General features: G+C 38.2%; 1 protein-coding gene across 1 annotated transcript; it reads left to right on the top strand.

Annotated features, from left to right (window-relative positions):
* Window positions 1-2,392: 2,392 nt before the first annotated feature.
* ALDH7A1 (aldehyde dehydrogenase 7 family member A1) lies at window positions 2,393-24,923 on the top strand. The gene is made up of 18 exons (XM_063454143.1): window positions 2,393-2,651; window positions 5,800-5,853; window positions 6,413-6,478; window positions 7,450-7,530; window positions 9,732-9,855; window positions 10,187-10,319; window positions 11,315-11,359; window positions 13,288-13,365; window positions 13,633-13,730; window positions 16,557-16,598; window positions 16,883-16,977; window positions 18,500-18,584; window positions 20,068-20,174; window positions 21,487-21,603; window positions 21,707-21,804; window positions 22,299-22,372; window positions 23,019-23,094; window positions 23,587-24,923. Exons 1-18 carry the CDS (start codon window positions 2,460-2,462, stop codon window positions 23,639-23,641), a joined length of 1,620 nt encoding a protein of 539 aa, XP_063310213.1. The 5' UTR covers window positions 2,393-2,459; the 3' UTR covers window positions 23,642-24,923.

Below are 24,923 nucleotides of genomic sequence, written 5' to 3'. Positions count from 1 at the left end.
CTTCTGTTTTTTTGTTCGGCAGGCTTCGGCGTTTTCTGCTTTGAGGTCCAGGCCTTCAAGCCTGAGAATCCTGCTGTTCTTAGAGTTTACATCCAGATTTTAAGCTTGAGGTTTTTTGTAATCTGCCAGGTCCAGACATCCTCCTAGAGTTCTGTTTTCCCTTCCTGGTATTTTTGTCCTTGAATTTTTTTTTTAGGTAACACCCGTTCGATCCTGTTAAAGGGTTTCCCTTACAAGTTTTGTTTCTCCAGGACACCTTCTTGGGGGCCATCTTATCGGCTAATATGTTCAGAGAGCTTCAGTCATTTTTCATCCCCAGATGATTTTTCAGTATTGCTCATGGACACGGTGGTTCTTCACGCTAAACATTTTTTTTCCCTACGGGTTGGTACTAAGTGTAGCTTGAAGGAGCTTTGTAATGTCTCTTTTCCTAGGACTGAAGAGCTCAGTTATTCTGGTCCTCTGTTTGTTAGCCTCCCATAAAAGGTGTAAGGATACAGTGATTCCTGCAACTCTTTTGTTTCATTTGACTCAGGCGAGTATGTTGGTTGGCCATTTTCTCCCGGTGGTCTTCAAGTTCCGGCTTCTCTCAGGACGCTTGGAGTATTGGCTGCCTCTGGGCCAGTAAGAACACTTGTTTTTTCTAGTGGCCTTCTGTTAGGCACCATCTTGGGCTTCCATTCCACATTTTCATAAAGCTCTACAGGTTAGAGATGTTCTCATCCTCTGAAACTGCTTTTTAGGCGTATAAGTTGCGACCTACGGTGACATTGAACCCGCCCTAGTTAAGGATCTTGCTATATCCCACTGGTACTGCCACCATATGACAGAAAAAACAGAAATTTTTACTTACCGTAAATTCTTTTTTTCTTAATATGGTGGCAGTACAGCTTCCCTCCCTCTATTTTTATCTTGATTCGTATGAGTTCTATTTGGGATTTTTCTTGCTACTTACTGAGGTTGGTTTTGCCGGATAGCCCTTCTTATAGGGCAAGGGGGAGGGGTTTTGTTGATTTAATTAAGCTTGTTAGATGCTTGTCCACAGGAAGGAGCAAAACCACTGGTACTGCCACCATATTAAGAAAAAAAGAATTTACGGTAAGTAAAAATTTCTGTTTTCTGCATGGGTCAGTGTGTCTGTATGTTTGTGTCTGCATGGGTCAGTGTGTGTATATGAGTCTGTGTGCGTCAGTCTACATGGGTTAGTGCGTGTGTGTCAGTTTGCATGGTCAGTGTGTGTCTACTTGAGTCAGCATGTGTGTTAGTCTGCATGATTGGGTGAAGCAAATGGGGCAGCAATTTTGTTTTCGCCTAGGGCGGCAAAAATGCTTGCACGGGCCCTGAGTAGCCACACCTCCATTGGCTGTGATTGAAACAGCTTGCATGAAACCAAAATAGTTTAATTTTCAATCCCATACAACTAGCTTTAAAAGTTTTTATCTCCTGCTTTGTAAATTGGACTTTAAATACATACAAGAGGCTCCTGCTGGTTCTAGAACGCTATTAACAGAGCAGGAGATGAGAAATTCTATGTTTGACAGAATTTAAAATAAAGGAAGTGTAAACATTAAATGACTCTTTACAGGAAGTGTTTAGGAAGGTTTTGCAAGTCACATGCAGGGAGGTGTGACTTGGGTTGTATAAACAAAGTGATTTAACTCCTAAATTGCAGGGAATTGACCAGTGAGACTGCAGGGGCATGATCTATACACCAAAACTGCTTCAGTAAGATAAAGTTGTTCTACTGACTATAGTGTCCCTTTAAGTGTGAGCTCAGCTACCATGTCCCGGCAAATCATCTTAGGTGAGTCCAATACTAGCAATTTACCTTGCTTCCTTTAGCTAAAAGGTACAAATCTCTAATGAGACAGAAATGTGTGTTTATCTAATTTAACATGGCAGACTCATACTAACAGATAGTACCACCAGAAAACTAGCCAGTAGGAAGCTCTCTGGCAAAACCTTACTGATACATACCTGAGCAACTTTTTACTATACCCTGCTTGGTTCATCCTATAAAGTAATGTCACACACACACAAAACTATGGAAGCTATCTAACAGTGCACTCCTTTTTTTGTTCAGGGCTGATGCAGTTCAGACTAGAGCATCTGCCTAATAAAAAACAAATCTGTTATTTATTATATGTGATTGAAACAAATGTTATTTAATACAAAAGAAAACAAAATTCAGCAGAAAAAAAAAATCTGTTATTACATGGAACATATAACGTTACATTTGTTTTGCTTTGCTTATTACAAAAGAAGCCTTTCTCTTCTAAGCACTGTGCAATGCACCACGATGAACAGCAGGTGGCAGTAAACATTTCCTCTAGGATTCTCTCTTTGTATGTGAGTGGGCTGATCCTGTCCTTTTACCAATCAGGCAGTCTGACAGCTGGAGGTGGGTCTGCCTGCTCCTCTTTCTATTAGCCAGCTGCCTGTGCTAGGCTGATTCTGCCATGCTTCTATTAACCTTCCCAGTATCACGGCATTTTGTGCTGAAAAGCAGAATCTGGTCTTCCTGTTGTAGGAGGACTGCTGCAATGTCTACCCTGTTACTGAACCAGCCCCAGTATTCATGGCTGAAAGAGCTGGGACTGAAAGAGGAGAATGAGGGAGTCTACAATGGGGTATGGGGAGGGAAAGGAGAGGTAAGTGTCTGCACAGCTCACTGCCAATTGCCACATATGTATTTTGGGGAACTGCCAGAATGGTTAAATCATCCATTGCAGGAGATATATCCATGTGTTCATCTTGTGTATCATTTTCTATGCAGTGGAACATTGTAAAAATAGAATGTTATGCTCTCTGTGAGTTATTATTTTTGAAGCTCAGATTGTATTGTTGTCAGACACAGACAATAGATTGTGCAATTAAAATGTTACCCAGGCCAAGCTCTGCATGTGAATGCATGTCAGTGGGAGTAAGCACTAAGCTGTCTGAGCAAGACACACTCTGTAATAGGACACACAGACATGTGCATAAGGTGTCCTAGGGTAAACGAAGGGGGAATCCAGGAAATCACTTGATTGTAGCTGGACACACACATGTGTGTATGTATGTATGTATGTATATATATATATATATATACACACACACACACACACACACGAAAGTAGACCTTATGGATTTGTGTTTTGAGGATCTAGCGTGTGTATGCAAATGCTTCACTTCATGATTGCTTTTGTATGCTCGTTTAAGGCATATCCCCTTTAAATGCTAGCATGAATGTATTTGATGGAATATCTACTAAACCGTTATTTAAAAACTACATTTGGCGTTTTGAAGTGTTGCTTTAAGTTGAAGATTTAAAGTGTAATGTATTAGATGTAGTAGCTGCCAGGAACTTTAAACCGCTTGCACCCGAGTTTGTTTACCACCTGTCTAATTACTGCAGCAGTTTAATGCATAATCTGGAAATAAAATTCAAAGCTGAACCATTTATTAATTGATCAAGTTACTTATGTCAGAGAGTTCCATAAGGGTGGCCAAAAAGTTACATTTCAATCTGTATCCCAGTGGTTATGCTATGTCCTTCTTAGAATGCCAAAACATCATGGAAGTTGTAGTTTAGAAAAAAAAAAAATCAATAACGGTGGGTGGCCAAAAGTAAAATCCTACTTTTTTTTTGTTTTGTTTGTTTTTACATACATTTTGTCACTGTGAGATGGTGGGAAGCTATGTCAGGAATTTGTTATTCCAAAGTTCATGTAGACCTGGAAAAATGCTAAATTTAGATTAAAACATTTGCATTAGATTTAAACACGAAATTTGAAGTTTTTATAAACAAATCTTTTTGACCTTTCATATTTTAAACAGGTTTCAACAACATTAAACTGTCTGTATGCTTTTTGGAAAGGTCTACCACCTTCTCGGTGTCACTGTCTGCATTTTACAAGTGATTGCACTTTGTTCTGCTAAAGTAGCAGGACAGACTCTGGATGCTTGGTTAATATTACTACAGACATGATCAACAAGATTTCTGTTAATGGAATGCGTGTGGTAGAGGTACAGTAGTTTTGAGAGTTATTCAGTAATTCAGATTGAATTGGTGTGTTTTATTTTTGTTCTTTTCCAATACATTTTCTTGGGACTGGCTCCGTCTTTGCAGGACCAGCATTTTCACACTCTGCGTGAAGATGCCAAATGCTTCCCATAGATATGCAATGGAATAATGCATCTCTATGGGGAGGTGCTATTTGGCATGGCTCCCCTGGGAGGAAGCATTGGATTGGCTGGTATTATCAGTAATGGTGACCTCAGCCAGGGTTGGAGTGGGGGAGCAGCGAGACTGTCATGGTGTGGGATTAAAGGTGAGTATTACTTCTTTATTGTACTATTACAGGGAGGTTTGTGAAAGTAATTTTGTATTTATAACATTCAAGTGCTCCTTACGGTATATAGTACACTTAGTGGTACAGACTTTGTGTTTCCTTTTAGGGTTGTGGGTTTAAATTTTATTTAAGATTTTATTTTATTTAAAGGGACACTATCGGCACCTAGACCATTTTATCTCATTGAAGTGGTCTGGATGCAGTTTCTGAGAAACTGAAATGTTTACATTGCAGGGTTAAGACTGCCTCTAGTAGCTTTCTCCCAGACAGCCACTCAAGGTGCTTCCTGCTGTTTCATGGAGTTTAACTTCTTCAAAATCCCCATAGGAAATTCATTGCTTTCCTATGGAGTTGGCCTAATGTGTGTATGTACAGTGCCTGTACATTAGGCCCCCCTTGTGATAACATCGGAGGAGACGTAACCAGTGCCAAGTGGCCTCGGCACTGGAATAAGGTAAATCGAGGGGCTTTTTAACCTTTTGATAGCCGTGGAGAGTAGGTGGCACGGGGGCAGAGGTACACCATAGTTTTAGGAATACAAAACTGTTCTTTTAAATTGAAATTATATGGATTTTTAACTGTATCTATTTAACTGACATGTTTAGACACAATTTGTATATAAATTGTAACTGTAGTAAACCTCTCAAGCAAGCCCAGCACATTTGAGACTTGCATTAGCAAATAAGGGCTACTAATGAAGAAACTATAAAATCACTCACATTTACTGCAAAATCCTTTCTATTACATGATCACTCTAAGCACCGTAGCCATTATCAAATTCAACCTTCCTTTAAGGACATTCATTGGCTGAATGTGTCAGTTGCACAGCCAATAAATGGCTTTAAAAAATTGATAAAAATAAAAGGATACAGGGCTGGCAGTCTAATGGCACCTCAACAAATGTTTTGGACTGCAGTGGTTATGGTGCCTAGGCTGACCCTTTAAAAGAAAAAAGTATAGGGTTGAATTAACCTATTTAATGTATTCTATGGATGATGCAAACAATAGAGATGCATTTTTTTAAATTTTTTTTTTTAAAGTTTCCTTCAATAAAATTTATTTATTATTTTTTTATTTTATGTTTACACAATTTATAGCAAAATAGGAGAAAATAAGTCTTTCCAGTTTGGCAATTTTGACTTAAATGGAGAATGTCCCATGTCAGTTCACAGTTTAGTGAATAATCCATCCTATCCATATGAAGGACGTTCAAACAGTGACCATTTAAAACTTTATTTATTTTTTTACGTTTTAGCTCAGATTTTGTGATACAGTTTTCATTTCACTATAGTATGATGTTGAATAGGCCTTTTACGGGTTGTTTCCACTTCATTTATATCAGTCATTAACAATATATGTTGTTGATTTTACAGTTTGCCAACCATGTCTCTTGACTTGCTATTAACCGTCTTGTGCTTTGCAAAAAAAAAAACTTTTCCCCCATTTTTTTTTTTTTAAATCTTAGGTTGTGACATCGTATTGTCCTTCTAATAATGCACCGATTGCCAGAGTTCGACAGGTACAGTTTCTTTATTTTGCTTACCAATTCTCTGATGAAGAGTAAGTAGTGTGTGTATTTTATGTGCCTGTTTGTCAGTATAAAATTTACATATATTTTTTTGTGCCTGCCAAATATGTTTTTTATGCTTTTTTAATAGGATTTCAAAATAAAATATACAATTTATATCCGTTCTAAGCTGAAGCTGCGTGAAGTTATACTTTCGCTTGGAAGCAAAAGTAGACCAATTTAGGGTCTGTACATTAGGTGTACAGAACTTATTCCAACTTGAAAGTGCTAGACCATGGATGGCATAATGTAATACCCTATATGCTTCAACACTAAAGGGAAATGCCATTCACAAACATTAGGGGTGGTAACACACGTCATCACAGATTGGTGGAGGTGCGTGGATCTGATCGGAAACTTTATCGGTTTTTCTACAGCCCTTTGTGTTTCATTAGCTTACTAATGTAAGACAGTGATAGATGGCTTACAATTTGTTTTACACGGAGTATAAAATATATGTACAAAAGAAACAACTTGATCTGTGACTCATTTTATTAACATATTGTTTTAGGCCACTCTTGAAGAATATAATGAAACTGTAATTAAGGCAAAAGAAGCATGGAAGATCTGGGCAGATGTAAGTATAAATTGTTATGGGCTTTCGTCCCATACAAATTAATATTTATATCCTATTGATGGATGGTTTTATTTAGGTTCACTTTCTGAGTCTGATTTAAATGTGTGTATTGCTCTTTAAGCAGAAGTGTCAGTTTTGTGGTGTTTTTTTGACCCTCATTTAATATCAATAAAGGATAACTGCCTGATACATTTTGCAGACTCTAGGTTCTTCCAAAAATACAGGACTTTAGTGGGTTGATCCTTTTTGCATTATTTTTCCCTTTACCTTGATATTACATGACTGAAAGCGGTGTTGAATTGTTCATGTAACAGTAGTTTAATCTTTCTATACATTTTAAGCAGTGTAGTGTCCTACTCTATTATACTTTCTTTCTTCTTCTTTTCTTCTTCTCTTCTTCTTCTCCTCTTCTCCCTGCTTCTTTCTTCCTGCTGGACATCCAGTATTACTGGACCTGGCAGGTGATGCAAAAATCAGGAGGGTTGAACAATTTTAACTCTAAACTATATATATATGTATATATGTATGTATGTATGTGTACCAGCCAGTTTAATAGGGGCTTAGAATACTTTTTGCCCTGGGTAGTTGTTGTGAGAAACAGGAGGGATGAGTAAAAATAAGCATGCACCATCCAACTTACTGTGAGAGCCTAGAATTTGGACCCTTGGCAGAGAGGCGTATAATGCTTCCACCACAGGAAGATGATTAGATATAGGGCCATAAGGAATGGTAGATGAACAGTGCTGTGGATTAGAATAGCAGGTAGAGAGCTAGTATTAGTGCAGTCGATCCAAGCATTGAACATGCCATATATGCACTAAAAGGAACCCTCCCCTTTGATTGCTTGCATCACAGATCAGTCTCAAAATCCACTTACCAGTTCAAGATTTCACAGTATTCCTGTTTGGCATTGTTAGAAAGATCTCCAGTCCTCCTTCCCTTTTTTAAATTTTTTATTTTTTTGTTTATAGGTTCCAGCTCCAAAACGTGGAGAAATTGTACGACAAATAGGTGATGCCCTACGCAAAAAGATTAAACTCCTAGGACACCTGGTATGTATGTGGTGTTAAACTAGGCAATTCACTCAAACATAGAAATGAGTGCTGAAATAAAATAAGATGAATAATATTTTTGTTTTTTTGTGTGTGAAAATGACACTAATCTTTATTTTTTTTCCTATTAGTTATATTTTATCAATGAATTGTGGCATCTAAATGTGTCATTATTCACTATTTGAAGTTGTGCAGTAGTTAGTACCTAACAAAAGGTACTAGGTGAACCAGCTTTAGGGTCCTGGGCATCCAAAGATCCCTGATGCAGTAGGGAGCAAAGGCTAGCCCATCTGCTCCGACCAAAGAAGAGCTATTTTAGCTCAAATTGCTGAAAAAAACAATTGCCATGAATGCATCACAGTTTGCTGCGTATGGTCTCTATGGCTGCAGACTGGTGAGAGTGCCCATGATGAACCCTGTCCACTGCCAAAAGCTCCTTCCATGGGGCTATGAGTGTCAGAACTGGACCATACAGTTGACTGGTCTTTTTAGATTAACAGCAACAACAGATGTGAGAGAGGCTGAACTTGGACACGTCTCTTTTTAGTCGATGTAAACTAAAATCCCGTTTTCTTTTAGATCAGGTTGATGGCCGGGAGCATGTGTGTTGTTTGAATAGACAGCAGCAGGATGCACTTTAGGAGACAGGCCAGCAGAGGCTGCGTTATGCTCTTCACAATGTTCTGCTGGGAAAGCTTGGTCCTGGCATTCATGTGGATATTACTTTGACACATACCAGCTACCTAGAGATTATTGCAGATTCATGACAATGTTGTTCCCTAATGCCAGTTGCCTCTGTCAGTAGCATAATGCACCGTGCCATACTGCAAAAATTGTTCAGGAATGGTTTGAGGAACATGACAAAGAGTTCAAGGTGTTGCCTTGGCCTCCAAATTCTCTAGATCTCAATACGATATGAGAATCTGTGGGATCTTCTGGAACATCCAATTCAATCCACAGAAGCCTCACCTCGCAACTTGCATGGCTTACAGGATCTGCTGCTACTTTCTTTGTGCCAGATACCACAGCAGTTGCTTTTCTGGATCATCTCATTGACTGAGAAGAGCCAGACGATCTAAGCAAGATGCGGCGGCTGAAGCAAACACTGGATCAAAAATGAGTTTGTACAAGGATACCCAATAATTGAAATGGTACCAGGGACATACTAGTATTAGAAACAAAAAGAGAAGACTAAAACATCTCTTGCAAGATTCTGGAAACTCCTAGATACTCCACACTGGGATATGATAAAATCTCAGGTTCAGAACCATTGTAGAAGGGAGATGGGGATCTTGAGGCAGGAAAAACATTTTTTAGTCCACGAATAGAACAATGGGAAAATTGGGTCTCCAAGATGAAGAATACTAGGGCTTAAACCTCTCTTAGGGATTAGACATGCACAAGGTTTTCATGAGGGTTAAGTTGTCTGATCCGGTTCAACTTCAGCGGAGAGGTTGGAAAGACAGGAGAGGGTAAAAGAAGTATGTTTTATCTCACGTATTGTCTCTTCCCTTCATATTGATACAACCTATCTGATCCCTATTACATACTATGTATGATATATTGCAATATTAAACTCAATCAGTTGTGGATAGTCTCTCTCGCTATGCTCCTCTATTCAAGGTTTTTTTTTTTTTTTTGGTTTATTGTCGAAAGAGAGTAAACCAGATGTAGTTGGACTTAGTTCTATATATATATATATATATATATATATATATATATATATATATTATTACACAGAAATTATATACAAATTACATGCAAATTTTGGTATAATGTTTATACTCTGTGTTACTTCGTCTGTTTCAGTCTCTTTTATATATGTTTTAAGTTTGTTTCTTGTCTAATGTGAAAAAAAATATTAAGAAAACAATAAAGATTATATATTTTTAAAAAAAAAGAGGAAGTACCTCTGGTGGCTGCATGACAACCACTAGAGGCATGTTTAAGGCAACATGTAAATGTTTTACAAGTTTGACAAAGAAAAGGGGCAGCATCTTTGTTTAACATTACATTTAAGATGTAGTGATTTTTTTTTTTTTGTAGTTGGTGTCCCTTTAACATTTAATCATAGGATGACTTCAGGCACCATGATCACTTCAATGAGCAGTTTGTATTTTTTTTTAGAACCGGGGATGCTTATGTTTTACATAAATAAAGTTCATCTTTAAGCACTCTGATTTATATTTCTCTATTTTTAGGAATCTTTGGAAATGGGGAAGATTTTAGTTGAAGGTGTTGGTGAAGTTCAGGAATACATTGATATCTGTGACTATGCTGTTGGTCTTTCCCGTATTATTGGAGGACCAATATTGCCTTCTGAAAGTAAGAATCAAATTCATTATACAGTACTGCATTGTACTTGTAATGTTTGTATGTTTATATTTAATATCTGGGCAGGAGCAATTATAGTACTTAGAATGCCCTTAAATAGATCCTCCCGACTTCCCCAACATATGTACTGCGAAAACAAAATGTCTGGCTTGTATGGGCTGCTCTCAATTTTTAGTTTATTTTCCTTTTATTTTTTTTGGCATGGATATCTGCAACAAATATAATAGATTTTGTGTTGGGCTCATCCTTACAATTTTTCAGTGCCGGTCACTGAATGCTAATGTTGACCTAAATTTATTATTGTTTTTTACATTTTTTTTAGGACCTGGACATGCTCTGATTGAACAGTGGAATCCTGTGGGTTTAGTGGGAATTATCACAGCTTTCAATTTCCCCGTGGCTGTTTATGGCTGGAACAATGCACTTGCCCTTATTTGTGGGGATGTGTGTCTATGGTAAGGAATACCTGGTATTGCACTTGGTTATGGCCTTTGTTGTAATGCTGTAGTGGTTATGAGCCAGGGGTGCCCTGGCTCATTCCCAGTGTGTAATCTGTCAAGACATTTTGGTATCCTTTGACACCTGCCTGGATCTCACTGGGCACCCATGCGGCTTCTGATCTTTTAGAACAGAAGAAACTGACCAGAAACTGCATTGATGCTCATATGGTTTGATAGATTATGTTAAGATGGCACCAGGGCATTTTTGGCACCAAAACCACTACAGTGGGCTCAGATGTGTAACTACAAAAATTACTGCGAAAATTACCCTGGGGTAATTCCTTTCCTCTGCCCTCTCTCCCCCCCCCCCCCCCCCCCTCCGTACATCTAATTCTCCCAGCGTCGTCACAGGGGGTTTGGTTGCGCTGATTAAGCGTCGCAGCACTGATTGGGGCCCCCTGGATAGCGCCCCCTGGACCCCTTTAATGTAGCCCTCTGCGGGCACCCGGTCGCAGGGGTCTGCAGGGCGGTCGGGCCCAGTCGCACCTACGACCACGTTAGTTCTGTCAGTGAGTGGGCTGTAGTGGTTATGGTGCTTGGAGTGTGGCTTCATATGTGCATTGTTAAATATCACTTAACTAGATTGTGCTGTGTAAATGTTCTTCTTTGATGTTTGATAGCCTCCTTTTACGCAGTGCTGGGAATGCTCCACCTTTCAAAATGCAAGTCCAAGGTGTGTTTTAATAAAGTGTACAGTGCAAGTATTAGCTGCCTTCCATTCACTTTCCGGGGAGGAACCCCACTGTGCTGCAACCAAGGGTGGCTCTGGGTGAGGTTATCCCTGTATCCTTGTGAAGGACGTAAACACCTCCCTCCACTTTCATTCTGGCATGCACTTGAAAGGAATATGACTATCATCCTATTACGGACTATTGTAAATCTATAACATTTTAATCTTGTTGTGAGGAGCATTGTACTTGGAAATTATTGTAAATTGCTTTCTGTTACAGGAAAGGAGCCCCGACGACATCTCTTACCAGTGTGGCTGTTACAAAGTAAGTGATGATCTTGGCGTACGCCATGTAAAGAAAATAAACATTTGTCTACCAAATCATAAGACGCAGAGGGGTGGAGCATGATGCTCGGATAATGCTTTACTTTCAGTATTTCTTGTATCTCCCTTATCGATTAAACGTCACGAAGATTAGTAATTATTCCTTGGTATAAAAGGATCGTTATAGAAATAGTGGTACAAGAGATATGTGCATTAGAAATTCTCGCACACAAAGCCGCAGCAATACAATCAAATGTAGCCATCCCATTATGGTAATATGCATTATAAATTCTATCTTGATATTGGCCCCAACTTGTCTATATGTTGTCCTAATTGTAGGATGAGGACAAGATGAGGTAAACATGAAGGTGCAATAGACTGAAGGGAAGAACCTGGGGTGGAGGGAGAATTTTCTTTGCGTGTGTGCGCACGCTTTTGTTAATTGCCAGCCTTTTTATTTTCCCTATGTACCGTTTTAAAACCCCTTCAGCAAAAAGGTAGCGGTTCAGCTACAATTCCCAAGGTGTGTTGACTTTGCACAGCATCATAAGAATTGTAGGTCTAAATCTGGCATCTACAGATTTCTACATCATTTGGAAAACTCTCCCAACAATATTGAATTGAGTCCTTATTTGAGTTGGTTACTTACCAGACCAGTGTATTGTCCTGCACTCTTCAATCCCATTAACTTTGAAATGCTGACCTCAAATGTTTTGCCTGTTAAGCATGGTTAATTGTAAGGAACAAAAATACAAGTGGTTAAGCTAATCTATCTGTAAAACATCTGTATACGCGTGGGTGGCTGATCATCTGTGGTTTGCATAGAAAATAAGTGCAGCTGAAGTGTAAATTGGATTTAATGACATTAGTTGCCATGTGAACACAATTACAGACTTAATAGCCATTTCTACCGATCTTGCACAATAACTGGATGAGGGGAAGATGGTCTACAGCATGTCTTATATGGCAAGCTCTTTCAATGTAATACAGAGGATTAAGTGTTGGAATAATTTTAGATTAGTTTGCTGACGTGCCTATAAAAAAATAAATTTTTTTTTTTTTTTTTTTTTTATTCCATTTAACAAAAAGTGCAAAATATTTAGACATGTGTTTGTTAGATCCTCAATAAAATAATGCATTGGTGGCATGTCTACTAAATTGGAGTACTTATTTTATTTTTTAGCTTTCTAAAGGTATAGTTTGTGATTATTTTATCAACTCATTACGGTTGAAACACTTTAAATGGAAACTGGTATTTCCCTAGACTTTTTTTTTAATATTACATTTTCTCTTTTATCCTGAAATTGGGCGTCTCCGTCGTAGTTGCCTGTTAATTCTTGTAATAACCTCTGCCTTTTGCACCTGTCAATCAACATAAAAAAAGCAAACAAGGAGAAGAGAAATGCTGCTATTTCTCTTCATTTACAATATTTACCCTGGTAATGCTTGGATTTAACTGGATTGCAGTGTAGTTTGTTAAATCTTTAATGTGCATTTAAAGAAACTGGAACATCACATACAAAAATAAGTAAAAAACAATTATAGATGATTTTCTAGGTTTTATTCAATGATGCATTTTTCATGACTGCTCCCCTTTATCAAACCATTGCAATCCGGGCATGTGTTGCACTTGCAATACTACAAAATAGGCACAGGTGTAGAGAGCCATGTGAACATTTTAGTTTTCTGGAGACTAAGGAGGGAAATGCAGTGTTTTTATGTATTTATTGTTTCTTTCTTTTCTCTCTTTTTTTTTTTTTTAACCTGTTTTATGATAGTGTTTTAGACCGTGCTGACCCTGTTAAACAATGTCTATTTTATTAGGGACCAGGGCGGTCCCAGTGTTGTCAGCACGCCACTGGTATTTCTATAACAAAACCTCATTAATGTGTGATTTTTAATTAATTTATTCTTCCTTGTACGTTTCAGAATAGTTGCTCAGGTTTTAGAAGATAACAACTTACCTGGTGCTATCTGCTCCTTGACATGCGGTGGAGCTGACATTGGGTAAGTTCTTCAGTTTCGATTAAATTATTACATAACCCTACTTATTTACTTCAATTAAGTATTATGAGCAATACAATGTGACCTTTTCATATAAACCCACTCAGATTAAGTTATGTCCCCGAAAAACGTTTTACATTTTTTTTTATTTATAAATCTCAGACTTAAACATGTTGTTCACTAGTTATCTGGTGTGTGTGAAAGTGCTATAAGTATATATTCCTGCACATTTCAGACTGTCATCAACATAAATATGTAATTCTTTTCTAGGAATGCTATAGCCAAAGATGAGCGTGTGGACCTCGTGTCATTTACGGGTAGCACCAATGTAGGAAAGCAAGTGGCTCTTAAAGTTCAGGAAAGGTTTGGTAAGGTATAAGCTGGTTTTTCACTGTTAAATGAGATATAAATCTTTTCATGGATATCTTCCTCCAAATACAAATGTATAATATCAAACTGTCCTACTTCATCTCTTTATATTGAAGATGCTTTAATGGATATCAGAACCTCTAAGTGCTACTTTAGATGGATTTTGCACCCTAACCAATACATGAACTTTAAAGCATGCTCTTTACTTGATTCCCTCGTATGGAATAATCAGATGTGATTTTTGTGGATTTAAATCTCAATCCCAGTGTTTTTACTCTGTTCTTCGGTACCAGAGATGGAAATTTGTCAGCAAACTAGTTAATCCTTGCGTAAACAAGATCATTCTCTTGAACAAAATCTTCACACATTAGAAGACTTGAATTCATCCATGTTTTGAGTTAAATGATGTTGACAATGGCAGTCCCATGTTTTATCCAGAATGTTGAACAATGTAATACAGAGAGTGAGGTGGATGGCCAACGTAGTCTACGACATACAAAGGGACGCTAGTCACCAGAACGACCACAGCTTAATGTTGTAATTCTGGTGTCTAAATAGATGTTTGCACTTTTTAATGTAAACCCTGCCTTTTCAGAGAAATGTTATCACAAACTGATTTTTCTACTTGGCTATGCATACAATAATAATTTGTTTTTATGAGTACATAGCAATGCATTCTTGCACTGCCAAATTACTAAAAAGGTAAATTCACAAAAAAATAATCTTCTGTTTGGGCAGTCAGTGATCATCCTCTGTATGCGATAAACTGTATAAGTAATGCACATGCAAAGGATAGATAAAAAATAAGAAAAGTCCATAAAACATAAAGGATACCTTTTACTATCTGAAGACACTGAAAAAAGACCACTAACAATCTTTGTGAATATGTAAACAGAACTATTTTCTCAAACTGCATAGTTGTAAATACTGCACAAGAAATAACATGAGTAAATCCTCTCTGGGATAGCTCGGTGAGCCATATTAAAAATCCAGAATGTTAGACACATTTGTCTCAATTCCTTTAGTCGTTAATAGAGTGCTGCTAATCCAAACAATGGTGGCTCCTATAGATGCAGAAACTTGGTATCTATTCAGTTACTCTACTGTGTCTTAAAATCCCTACATGGAAAGGGATATTATTATTAATAATAATAATAATTAATAATATTTAGTGTTTTATGTAGCACCAACTTATTCCACAGTGCTTTACAATATTATGGAAGGGGGAAATGTAATAATGAGGGGCAATTACAAAGTGATACAGGAACTATAGTTGGATGAGGACTGTGACGGAACGCCGTCACTGAATGCCATCCCCACATGTGCCCATTTGCTTGCCCGCATTCTTTTTAGGTCCTCCTGTGGGGGATCGCCCTATATGCTCCTAATGGAGCCATAATCCCTGGCCAGAGAAGATCCAGGAGCCTCATGCCTGCAGCCGGACTGTCAGCAAGGCAGACAGCAACTGCAGAGGCTCCCTTCCCAGGAGCTACGAGTTCAGTGCTCTCTCCGGTGCTACCTACGTGGAGATATCCACTGGAGAGAGACGCGAGCCCCAGCAGACTCCCTGGAACTATGAGTCGACTTCACGGCCGCAGAGTCCCGCTGGCTGCCTGGAAGTCCGTGCCGGCCAATAAGAGAAGAGCTACTATTCAGACTGGTTTCGCATCCTTTCTCCTGATTGGCCAGTGAGTCACTCCCCTCCCTGGGCGCCAATTGGGGCAAGTTCGTTTGCGGCCTTTCTCCTGATTGGCCGCTGCGTGGTTTAGGCGCATAATTTGAATCCATTGACCGACAACAAGTGATTCTGTGGGGGTTATTTTCGGGATGTACAGAACCTCAAGCCCAGACTTTGTACAATGATTTCTCTGGCTCTGTACATGCAGTAGCACCGCTATTTGCAGGGATCATAGCTGGGACCAGGTATTTGGGGATGTATGGCATGTGGGGATGTGTTACTGTATTGTGTGTATTTTTGTGGTTTTGGTGTTTGGCTTCCTGTGTCTGGAAGATGCCATTATCTGCCAGACACAGCGACGCCTGCGCGGGCTTATGTTTTAATGTTACTTTAAATGGAGTCCCCTTGCTGGGGGGGTCTGTGCATAAATATCTTGTATCTTGCCTGAAATTGTTCTATTTCACCCTTCACTAAGTCTCGACTAGTGTTTGGGTGATGCCACGATTGCCCTCCTGCCAGCGACTATAATCACTGGCTAGCAGCTCTCATCACTACAGGGCTGGGCACAACTAGGAAGGAGCGACCACAGGCGGTAGTAACCCATCCCCGAGAGGTACCGCCACAAGGACCCTGCTCAGACATAACTTAGAGGAGTGGAGTATAAAGGCACAAAATGGAGGGCATCAAGGGGGACCATAAACAAACAAGGCGGGAAAGTAAAAGAACTGGAGGTAAGAGTGGAGTGTGGCTCATAAGTAGAGCCAGAGACAGATTTAGGACATAGAAGATACTCTGTGAGGTCGTAGGCATTTTAAAGGAAAAAAAATGGGTTTTGAGGGATTTCTTAAATGATTGAAGACTGTCTCAAAGGAAATACAGCCTCCCATGAAAAGTCATGCAAGTGTGCGTTAGCATTGAGGGTGCGAGTAGCAGACAGGAGAAGGGCACCGACAGAACGGAGAGACAGACCAGAGGCATACCTATGAATCAGTGAGGAAATATAACAGGTGCTAGAGTTGTTTAGAGCTTTAGAGGTAAGGATATCAAACGATTGCCAAATGGCCATCGCATTTATGTGTCATTGGATGATCCAAAATTGGGTATTCGAGATATGGTGTCTGTTTTTATGAGTATTTATTTTTTGCAGGAAGACAGTTACTTGAACTTGGTGGAAACAATGCAATCATTGGTAAGATTTTACTTATTTACCTTATTTATTTTTTATTTTTTTGTATTTTAATAAAAAAACACAACTAAATTTCGGATCATATGGTCTTCAACCCATCAATAAATTATCTGGAGCATATTTAAATATATACCTACATCTGAATTTTGGCTGCATTCTAGTTGGAATTATTGCAAGTCTGTGTCTTTTTTTTTTCTTCTTTTTTTTTCTTTAAACAAAGTTGCAAATTGAGACTTCTCAGATTTTAATGTAATTCTTTACTTACTCTTTATGATTTGTATTCTCAGTTTTTGAAGATGCTGATCTTAGTCTTGTGACACCATCCGTTCTTTTTGCTGCTGTGGGCACTGCGGGCCAGAGATGTACAACAGCCAGACGGCTGGTAAAAATATTTAAAATTCCATGTGCTTTTTACAAATACAGTGAAGTTGTCCACGTTTTTCCTTAATAGAAATTAAATAAATAAATCCCATTTGTTTTCTTTATATATCTGTTGACATGTGCTGTACTTTAATCTGATTAACATTAGAAACTAGTGTACATGTGCATCCAAGCTTTCCCATTGGAAAGCATTGTATTCAGTGCTTTTCATTTGGCTTCGTTGTCATGTAACTGAGTTTTTTACTCCGTCTCGCTTAAGCACCTCTAGTGGCTATCGAGAAGAAAGCCACTAGAGGTGGCTTTATCCTGCAATGTACAAAACTGCAGTACAGGGCCACTGCACCCAGTCCGCTTCATTGAGATCAAGTGGTATGGATGATTTTACTGTTATTTTGCACACTTGCTGTACACTCGCAGAATCCTGGCAACGACTACTACCAGCCTCTGGAGCCTCCTGGGCATCTCTCCGACTGACAGCCATCACTCGTCCTTCTGGCGATTTCAGCTGATCAATGTGCACAGCATGCGGCCTAGAATGCGGCATTGGAAGTGGCCGATCTCCCAAACCTGGCTTGGACTGTCCTGTCCTGCAAACAATCAGAACCCCATACTCCCTGCCCCATCCTACCTCTTCCCCTCCCCTGTGGGCGGTGGGGGTTATCCTGGTCCCCACCAAGGGTTGCTAACCTAGCAGCTCCACCCAGGCGATCCAGACACCACATGACGGATCTTAGCGGAGCTTACAAAAGGGCCACGGCTGCTCACCTTCACAGCTATCTGCTCCTGGTTCTGGGGAAGGCTGGAGGCCTGGCAAAGCAGTCCTCCGGTACCTGTGGACCAGCTAATCCTTCCGGCAACTCCCAGGTAGTTCCATATGAGCACTTGGGAGATTTGTTTTACTTGCGCCATGGCAGGCACGCAACGGAGGTTTGCCTGGGAATTTGAGGGCTGGGTTAGTGGACATTTGGTGCGGGCTTTGGTAATGGGCTGGAGCAGCAGTGCACTTGGCGCATAGGGCATATCCTTTTGGCTGTAGGTGGCGTTCCTAACCTGTAGGAGAATCCTTTGGGGACTGTGCTCAAGCATGGGAGTTGAGTGATCATTACACAAGCGTGACACAATTTTAGGGTCCTCACTGGACTATTGTGCTGTTATTTTTAGTTCATTTAAATCTGTGCACAGGCTTATGTTGTCCACTGCCTGCTAGCAGCACTGTATATCTGGTTATTAACTGTTTATTTTAATTTGCTTTACTCATGCCAAAACCCTTCTGGTATAACTCATCACCAGCATGTTACTTGCATAACAGTTCCTCAAACTGTTCTTAATTGCTTTTTCTTAATGTTTATTACTCAGACTTGGCATTAATTTAATCTGCATACGATGTAATGTTTAATTGTTGGTTCTGTTTGGTTCTGTGTCAACTTCATTCTCATGCATGTGACTTTTGTTCTATGTTGGCGCTTGTACTGTAAATGTACCACTCAATAAAAATATATATATATATATTTTTTTTTTTTTAGTTTTTACATGAAAGCATTCATGATGAAATTGTGGAAAAGTTGGCCAAGGCCTATGCACAAGTGCGTATTGGAGACCCTTGGGAACGTGAGTACTCTTTTATTTTGCTGCATGTAAGTAATTTGCGTAAAAAAAAATTGCCTTCGCCACAAATTATAAAGGAATAAAATGTCATAATATTTAGCCTTTTGTGAAGTTTGCTAGTGGTACTAAATTTAAAGGAGAAACTACAATTACATATTCGGTGGTCAGACACATTAACAGCCGCCAAGGAGTCTTTTGAATTGTCATCAAGATCACAATTCCACCACTCTAATACTTTCTGTCTTTACCTTTTTATTGGATCTGAGAAAATGAGCCCTACACCTTAGGATAAACACTCAAATTATTGTGATTACAATTCTGCCAAAGAGAAATTGGCAACACTTTAACAGGATCTTTGGAAACATGGCAAACTTAACACCTGTTAACCAGTGCCTCAAAATATGTCCCTTTCTAACAACAAATACCCCGAAATGTGTTACTTTTCTTACAATTAACCAATACCTCAAAACACTTGTTAGTGCATGTAACAGTAGTCACCACTACTGGGAGCAGAAGGACACTTTACAAAGGTTCCTAAATTGCTCCTATGCCCAAGTCACCCTGTGCCCATTATAGGTGCAGGGTGTTTATAATGTGTATGTATATTGTTAGTCGGTAACAAGCATCAGCAGGACTGGAGAGCACACAAAACAATTAAGTGGACTTGGCTATGGAGCCTGTATAGTGCCCTCTGTTGGTAGCAACGTGTATATATGTATATATATATATGTGTGTGTGTGTGTGTGTGTGTATATGTATATATATATAATTTTTATACACACACTACCTGCATAGCATGGCTTGTTATTGTAATATTGTAATTCTCTGTATGTTTCATGACATGTTTTGATTATTTGTATTCTATAAAGTTTGTCACAGCAAGCTTTATTTAACAAGCATATGGGCTTATACAGATTTAAAAATAAAGCTGTGTATATTTGTTCCTTTTGAAACTTGTGTCCTGTGTGGATTTTTAGGGATTCCAATAACAGAGTCTTCGGACATGTTGACTGGCTGCACAATACCTCTAGCCCTGGGATAAATCAAAAGAGCTGGGTCTGAGAGCCTTGTGTGCCTTTATAAAGTCAATAGAAGTCACATTGCTGGCAGAGGTGGATACCTACCTGGAAAAAGGGCTACAGTGGAATAGGCAGAGGGGGCGGCATCAGCCTGGAAGTAGAGCTGAAGCCTGGTTGGGTGAAAAAGCTCCAGAGAGACCCCAGTCAAGCCTTGGCAACTGGGGTTAAAGTGTTTTAGGCTCCCTCCCCAACGGCTAGGTACTCAGTTGGAGTACAGGAGCTCCGTCACAGTGCATAAACTAAATGACATGTAAAAGCAACTTTAACGAAAGATTCTTTAACTAGTTGTAACTAGTAAAATGGATAGCCTTGTATTATTACAGCTTTAGTTTTTCAATTTAATTACTATTCTTTTTTTTCGGAACTATGCTTGAATGTGTACCCAATTTTGTTTTTACATTTTGCAGCTGAAACATTATGTGGACCTTTGCATACTAAGCAGGCTGTGGAAATGTTCCTTTCAGCAATTGAACAGGGAAAATGTGAAGGTGGAACAATTGTCTATGGTGGAAAGGTTGGTGGCCTCTCCATTGAATTTGTTTAAATTTTTTTCTTTTTTTTTTTTTTTTTTACATTCTCCTACGTGCCTTTTTGTTGTATCATTGTTGCAATCAAGTGTTTTTTTTATTTTTGTTTTTTTTTTCTTCGGAATAAAAAATATATATATATTTTCTTTTTTTTAAGAGGAGAACATATACAAATATGAGGTAATTGTAATGCCATACCATCTACAGCATGTATATTTTAAACCTTCTTTTTTTTTTTTTAACACATTGAGGGGAGTCTGGAACAAGAAGCATGGCACAGGCGACCAACATTGCTTATATAGCGGTTTGGCTACATTCCATTGTTGAGTCATTTCTGTAGTCTATCTTTTATATACCTTGGCAAAAATATCCACTTTTTTATTTTTTCCGGTTTTTTTTAAAGGAGTCTCTAAAGCTTACTTTTAGTTATTTATAGAGAAGCGGTTTCTGGGTGTTTTCAGTCGTTTTACAGTAGTTTGACAAAAATTGCTCTTATGCCACTCAACCTTGGCAATAATAGGATGCATGTGCTTGGAAGTGGCTTAGCCCAAACACTCTCAAACTATTATTTTTTTGGATAAATAATACAGAAGAGAATCTTCCATATTATCCAGGGAGCTGCAGAGGTTCAGGCTTTGGCTGCTGGAGAAAGATCCATTTTTTTAATTCTCCTTTTTAACCAAAATAGTTAGACAGAACTAGAACCATGGAATTGCACTATAATAGCTTTTATTAGCTGTAGTGGTTATGTTGCTTAGAATGCCCCTTTCATGTGTGCGCTTTTATATAGGCTGCTAACAAATGGATTTAATCCCTACACTACCAAATTTTTTGGGGTAAAAATAGCATAACATGGGGTGGATTTCTTGCATGAATCTGCAGTCTCGCAGACAGATTATTATTCATGGATACCTAAGCAAAGTTATATTTCTAATTTTACATTTTTCAGATGTTACAAAAATACCTAGGGAAACTATATAGTATCCCATAAATTGCAGGGTCTAAAAAGCTTTTCCGAAAGCTGAAACACCTTCCCCTTTTTTTAATTTTTATTTTGACACATACAGTATGTGTGAGAAAAATCTAAATAAAACCCCCGAATAATCTGCTTCTGTAAAGAGCATGAGGACCTTTCTGGGAATGCAGCTCTCCTAAAAATGCCACTAGACTTTGAAAGACTTTTTTTTTTTTTGTGGTTGGAATCACAGCCCAAATTTTTGTGTAGTTTCAAATGAGTATAATTTATTTTCTTTTTACACTGATTGCTCGGTGATGTTTTGTTCTTTGAAATTCATCCAGGTTATTGATCGTCCAGGAAACTACGTTGAACCAACCATCATGACTGGATTACCCCATGACTCGCCGATTGTTCACAAAGAGACTTTCGCTCCTATCCTTTATGTTATTAAATTCAAGGTATTACATGACAATACACTGTACCAATACTGTTAACCATTTTCACTGGTGGATATCCATCATGGGATTAGTGTATATTAATATTTATTTTTTGTTCTTGAAGTCTGAAGAAGAGGCGTTTGCATGGAATAATGAGGTCAAACAAGGTCTTTCGAGCAGCATCTTTACTAAGGATCTAGGGAGAATTTTCCGCTGGCTTGGGTAAATTCTTAATTCTTTTTATTTGTTTTCTATTGCAATTCTTATTTTAAGGATGTAGACATTACAAGGCTGAAGGCCTGAGGGTGGTTTTAAACTGTGTATTTTCAGTTCTTTATTAAAATTCCTTTTATCTGTTTTTAAGTATATCCGTTCACATAATCAAGCATTATCCTAGCATGTGCTTATTTGCAAAAGTTTAAATGTTTTAATCCTATATAAGGTTCTGCGTCTGTTTTAAGATGGACTCAAATTAAATCATCAGTTGTGAAATGTATGTTTGGGAAATGCATTTGTGTTTTTTTTTGTGATGGCTCTGTAGTTTATACTGAATACTACATGTACTCCTTTTCACAGTGATTTGCTACTTTACATATCACAGGCTTTTAACTGCACTAATTCAAACTATTAAAGGCAACTCAAAGTGCAGATTGGTGTTCATACTGTCTGTGATGCTGTATGTCTTCATTATAAAAAACCTGTTTTGTATCCACTAGGCCAAAAGGTTCAGATTGTGGTATAGTGAATGTCAACATTCCTACTAGTGGAGCGGAGATTGGAGGCGCTTTTGGTATGTGTTCGTTTTTTTATTCTGCCTTTCTTTCTTGATTTTTTTTTTTTTTGGTTTTACTTTTGTCAAATGTTTTGATCAGTGTTGCCTTGTTTTTAAATCCTTTTCTTTTCACGAGCTTGACATTTAACATGGGGTAGTTAGTCCTTTAACCCCTTAAGGACACATGACATGTGTGACCTGTCACGATTCCCTTTTAATTCCAGAAGTTTGGTCCTTAAGGGGTTAAAGGGGAACCATATCTACTTTGGAAATTATACTACTGGGGGAAAAGGAAAATCAAATACAAATTGGGTTAACTATTTATTTGTATAATAAAGATTGGGCAATTAACATAACCTGTTCAGTCCAGGCACAGCGATGTACTTATTGTATTGAGTAGCAGTAGAAGCTGCTTTTCTGTTCTGGTAACTGACCAGTGCAAAGAGCAGAGTTTATAAAAATGATTGATTGACAGGGAGCAAAAAACTAGGAACTCTGTTCCAGGATAAAGTAAATCCATCAGTTTGGATTTCTACCTCACCATATGTGTCAGTAAACATAAGTTGGTTCCACTCTAAGAAAATCACTTGGTCATAGGTGCGTTGTATTGTTCCAGCTAATTAACGTGTTCTTATTATAATGCGCTAATTAATAAATCTTTTAGGAGGGGAGAAGCACACTGGAGGAGGGAGAGAGTCAGGCAGTGATTCTTGGAAACATTATATGAGAAGATCTACTTGGTGAGTCAAATATCCCCATGTATATATCTTAAATTCTATCATCTGCAGGAAAAGTACAGTTGAAGCCTTTTCTTCAGAATAATTTAATCACCTATCGCTCTCCGGCATGGCCAGCTTTCATTTCAGTATTCTTAAGTAGATAAAGCTAGTATCATTCATTTGGGTTAAGAGCATCTCCAAACCCCGGAATGCACTTAAAAATGACAAAAGCCAAACGTGCCATTCCTAGATGAACACACAGATTTTTATAATGCATATTGTTTCTCACAGACTCTATAACCATTCTTTATTAACCAACTGATGTTTCACACTCACAATGGCAACAAAACCATTGGTGAAGAGACCCAACTAAATGAACAATGTAATAATGTGCCACCAAGGTTTTTTTAGATTTAAGCTTAATTAGGCTAGTATTTTTTTCATTTTTTTTTTATTTATTTTTTTTACTTTTTTAGAATTCCTATTAATTAATTTTAAACTTTCTTGTTTCAGTACCATTAATTACAGCAAGGACTTGCCGCTAGCTCAAGGCATAAAGTTCCAGTAAATGGCCAGTAGATGACTCTCTACGTCTTGGAAACATCATCACTACAGAGGAATTGTAGTGTTTTTTTTGTTTTTTTTGTAATGCTAAGCTTAAAAGCTTGGACTAGTATTTGATTGAAGATTGATTTGCCTCTATTCTGGATATTTCAATAATTTTGCTGGCTTCCCTAGGAATTTGTTAGTTTCCGAACAGTTTTTTTTTTTTTTTTTTTTTTTTTTAGTGATCAAAATGGAATACAGCCATCTCACAATCTTGCCGAATGTACTTTTTGTTCTGTAGTAGGAACATTTTTTTGAAATGTAATTTTACAGTATACAGATTGTCATTTGTGATTCTTTTTATATCCTAGGAAAATGCTGTATCTATTTACAGGCTTTATAATTCAATTTGAGACCTATTTTTCAAAAAGAGACCAATCTGGATGTGAATGACCCTATACATCAGCTTCAGATATCAAAATGTAGTCTATATAAGAATTTGGTGAAATTATCAGCATATGCATACGTTGCATTGTAGTTTCCTTTACCTCCTCGTTATTGCTGCTATGGTGAATGCATTTGCCTGCAGTATGCAGTGCACACGAACAGGCTTATTCGCTAAAGTTCAATTGGAAGACGAAGACTGCAAAATCCAATCATTAAGATTTAACAATGCCCGGATTTAGTCCTGCTGACTCCAGCCGAGTATTGTATCCGAAATTCTTCTGGGCTAAATGCTGCTGTATGGTTAAAATTCAGCCACTGGTTTTCAATGCTCGAACTCATAAATAAATCAAATACAAATATTTAAAACGCTTTTTTTTTTTAACCCAGCAGTCCACTGGATAGCAAGCACTGGCTGGGTGCTGAATAGGCTTGCACTGCCAGTGGATAAAATAGTCCTGATTATTATTGTTTGCTTACAAAAAGAACGTGAACGCTAACTTGCGACTGTGCATCCTATCTGATGTATTATGTCCCGATACCCCTTACAAAATGTGCTTTGGAAATTTTCTTGATCTTAGATTTTATATAAGATTCAGACATGAAAACTTAAATCCGACTGCATTCGATAAAACTTGCAGATTTGGTTAAGAGGATCAAATTCTGACCAAATCTGGCTTTAGTAAATGTGAGAATTGCCATTTTAGTTGGTATTTGGAATGTTGTCCACCCACAATAACCCTGTAAGAATTGTGGCTTATCGTGACAATCAGTTTAGGGCTGGCTTGATCTTTGGAAAAAGCATAAATAAATCCACAAACTAAATTTCACTATAAGGTCTCATCATTGCTGTGTGTTGT

The sequence above is a fragment of the Pelobates fuscus genome, chromosome 5 (assembly GCF_036172605.1).
Source record: "Pelobates fuscus isolate aPelFus1 chromosome 5, aPelFus1.pri, whole genome shotgun sequence".
Classification (NCBI taxonomy): domain Eukaryota; kingdom Metazoa; phylum Chordata; class Amphibia; order Anura; family Pelobatidae; genus Pelobates; species Pelobates fuscus.
The sequence above is the reverse complement of the archived record's forward strand: the minus strand, read 5'-3'. Positions and strand labels throughout refer to the sequence as shown.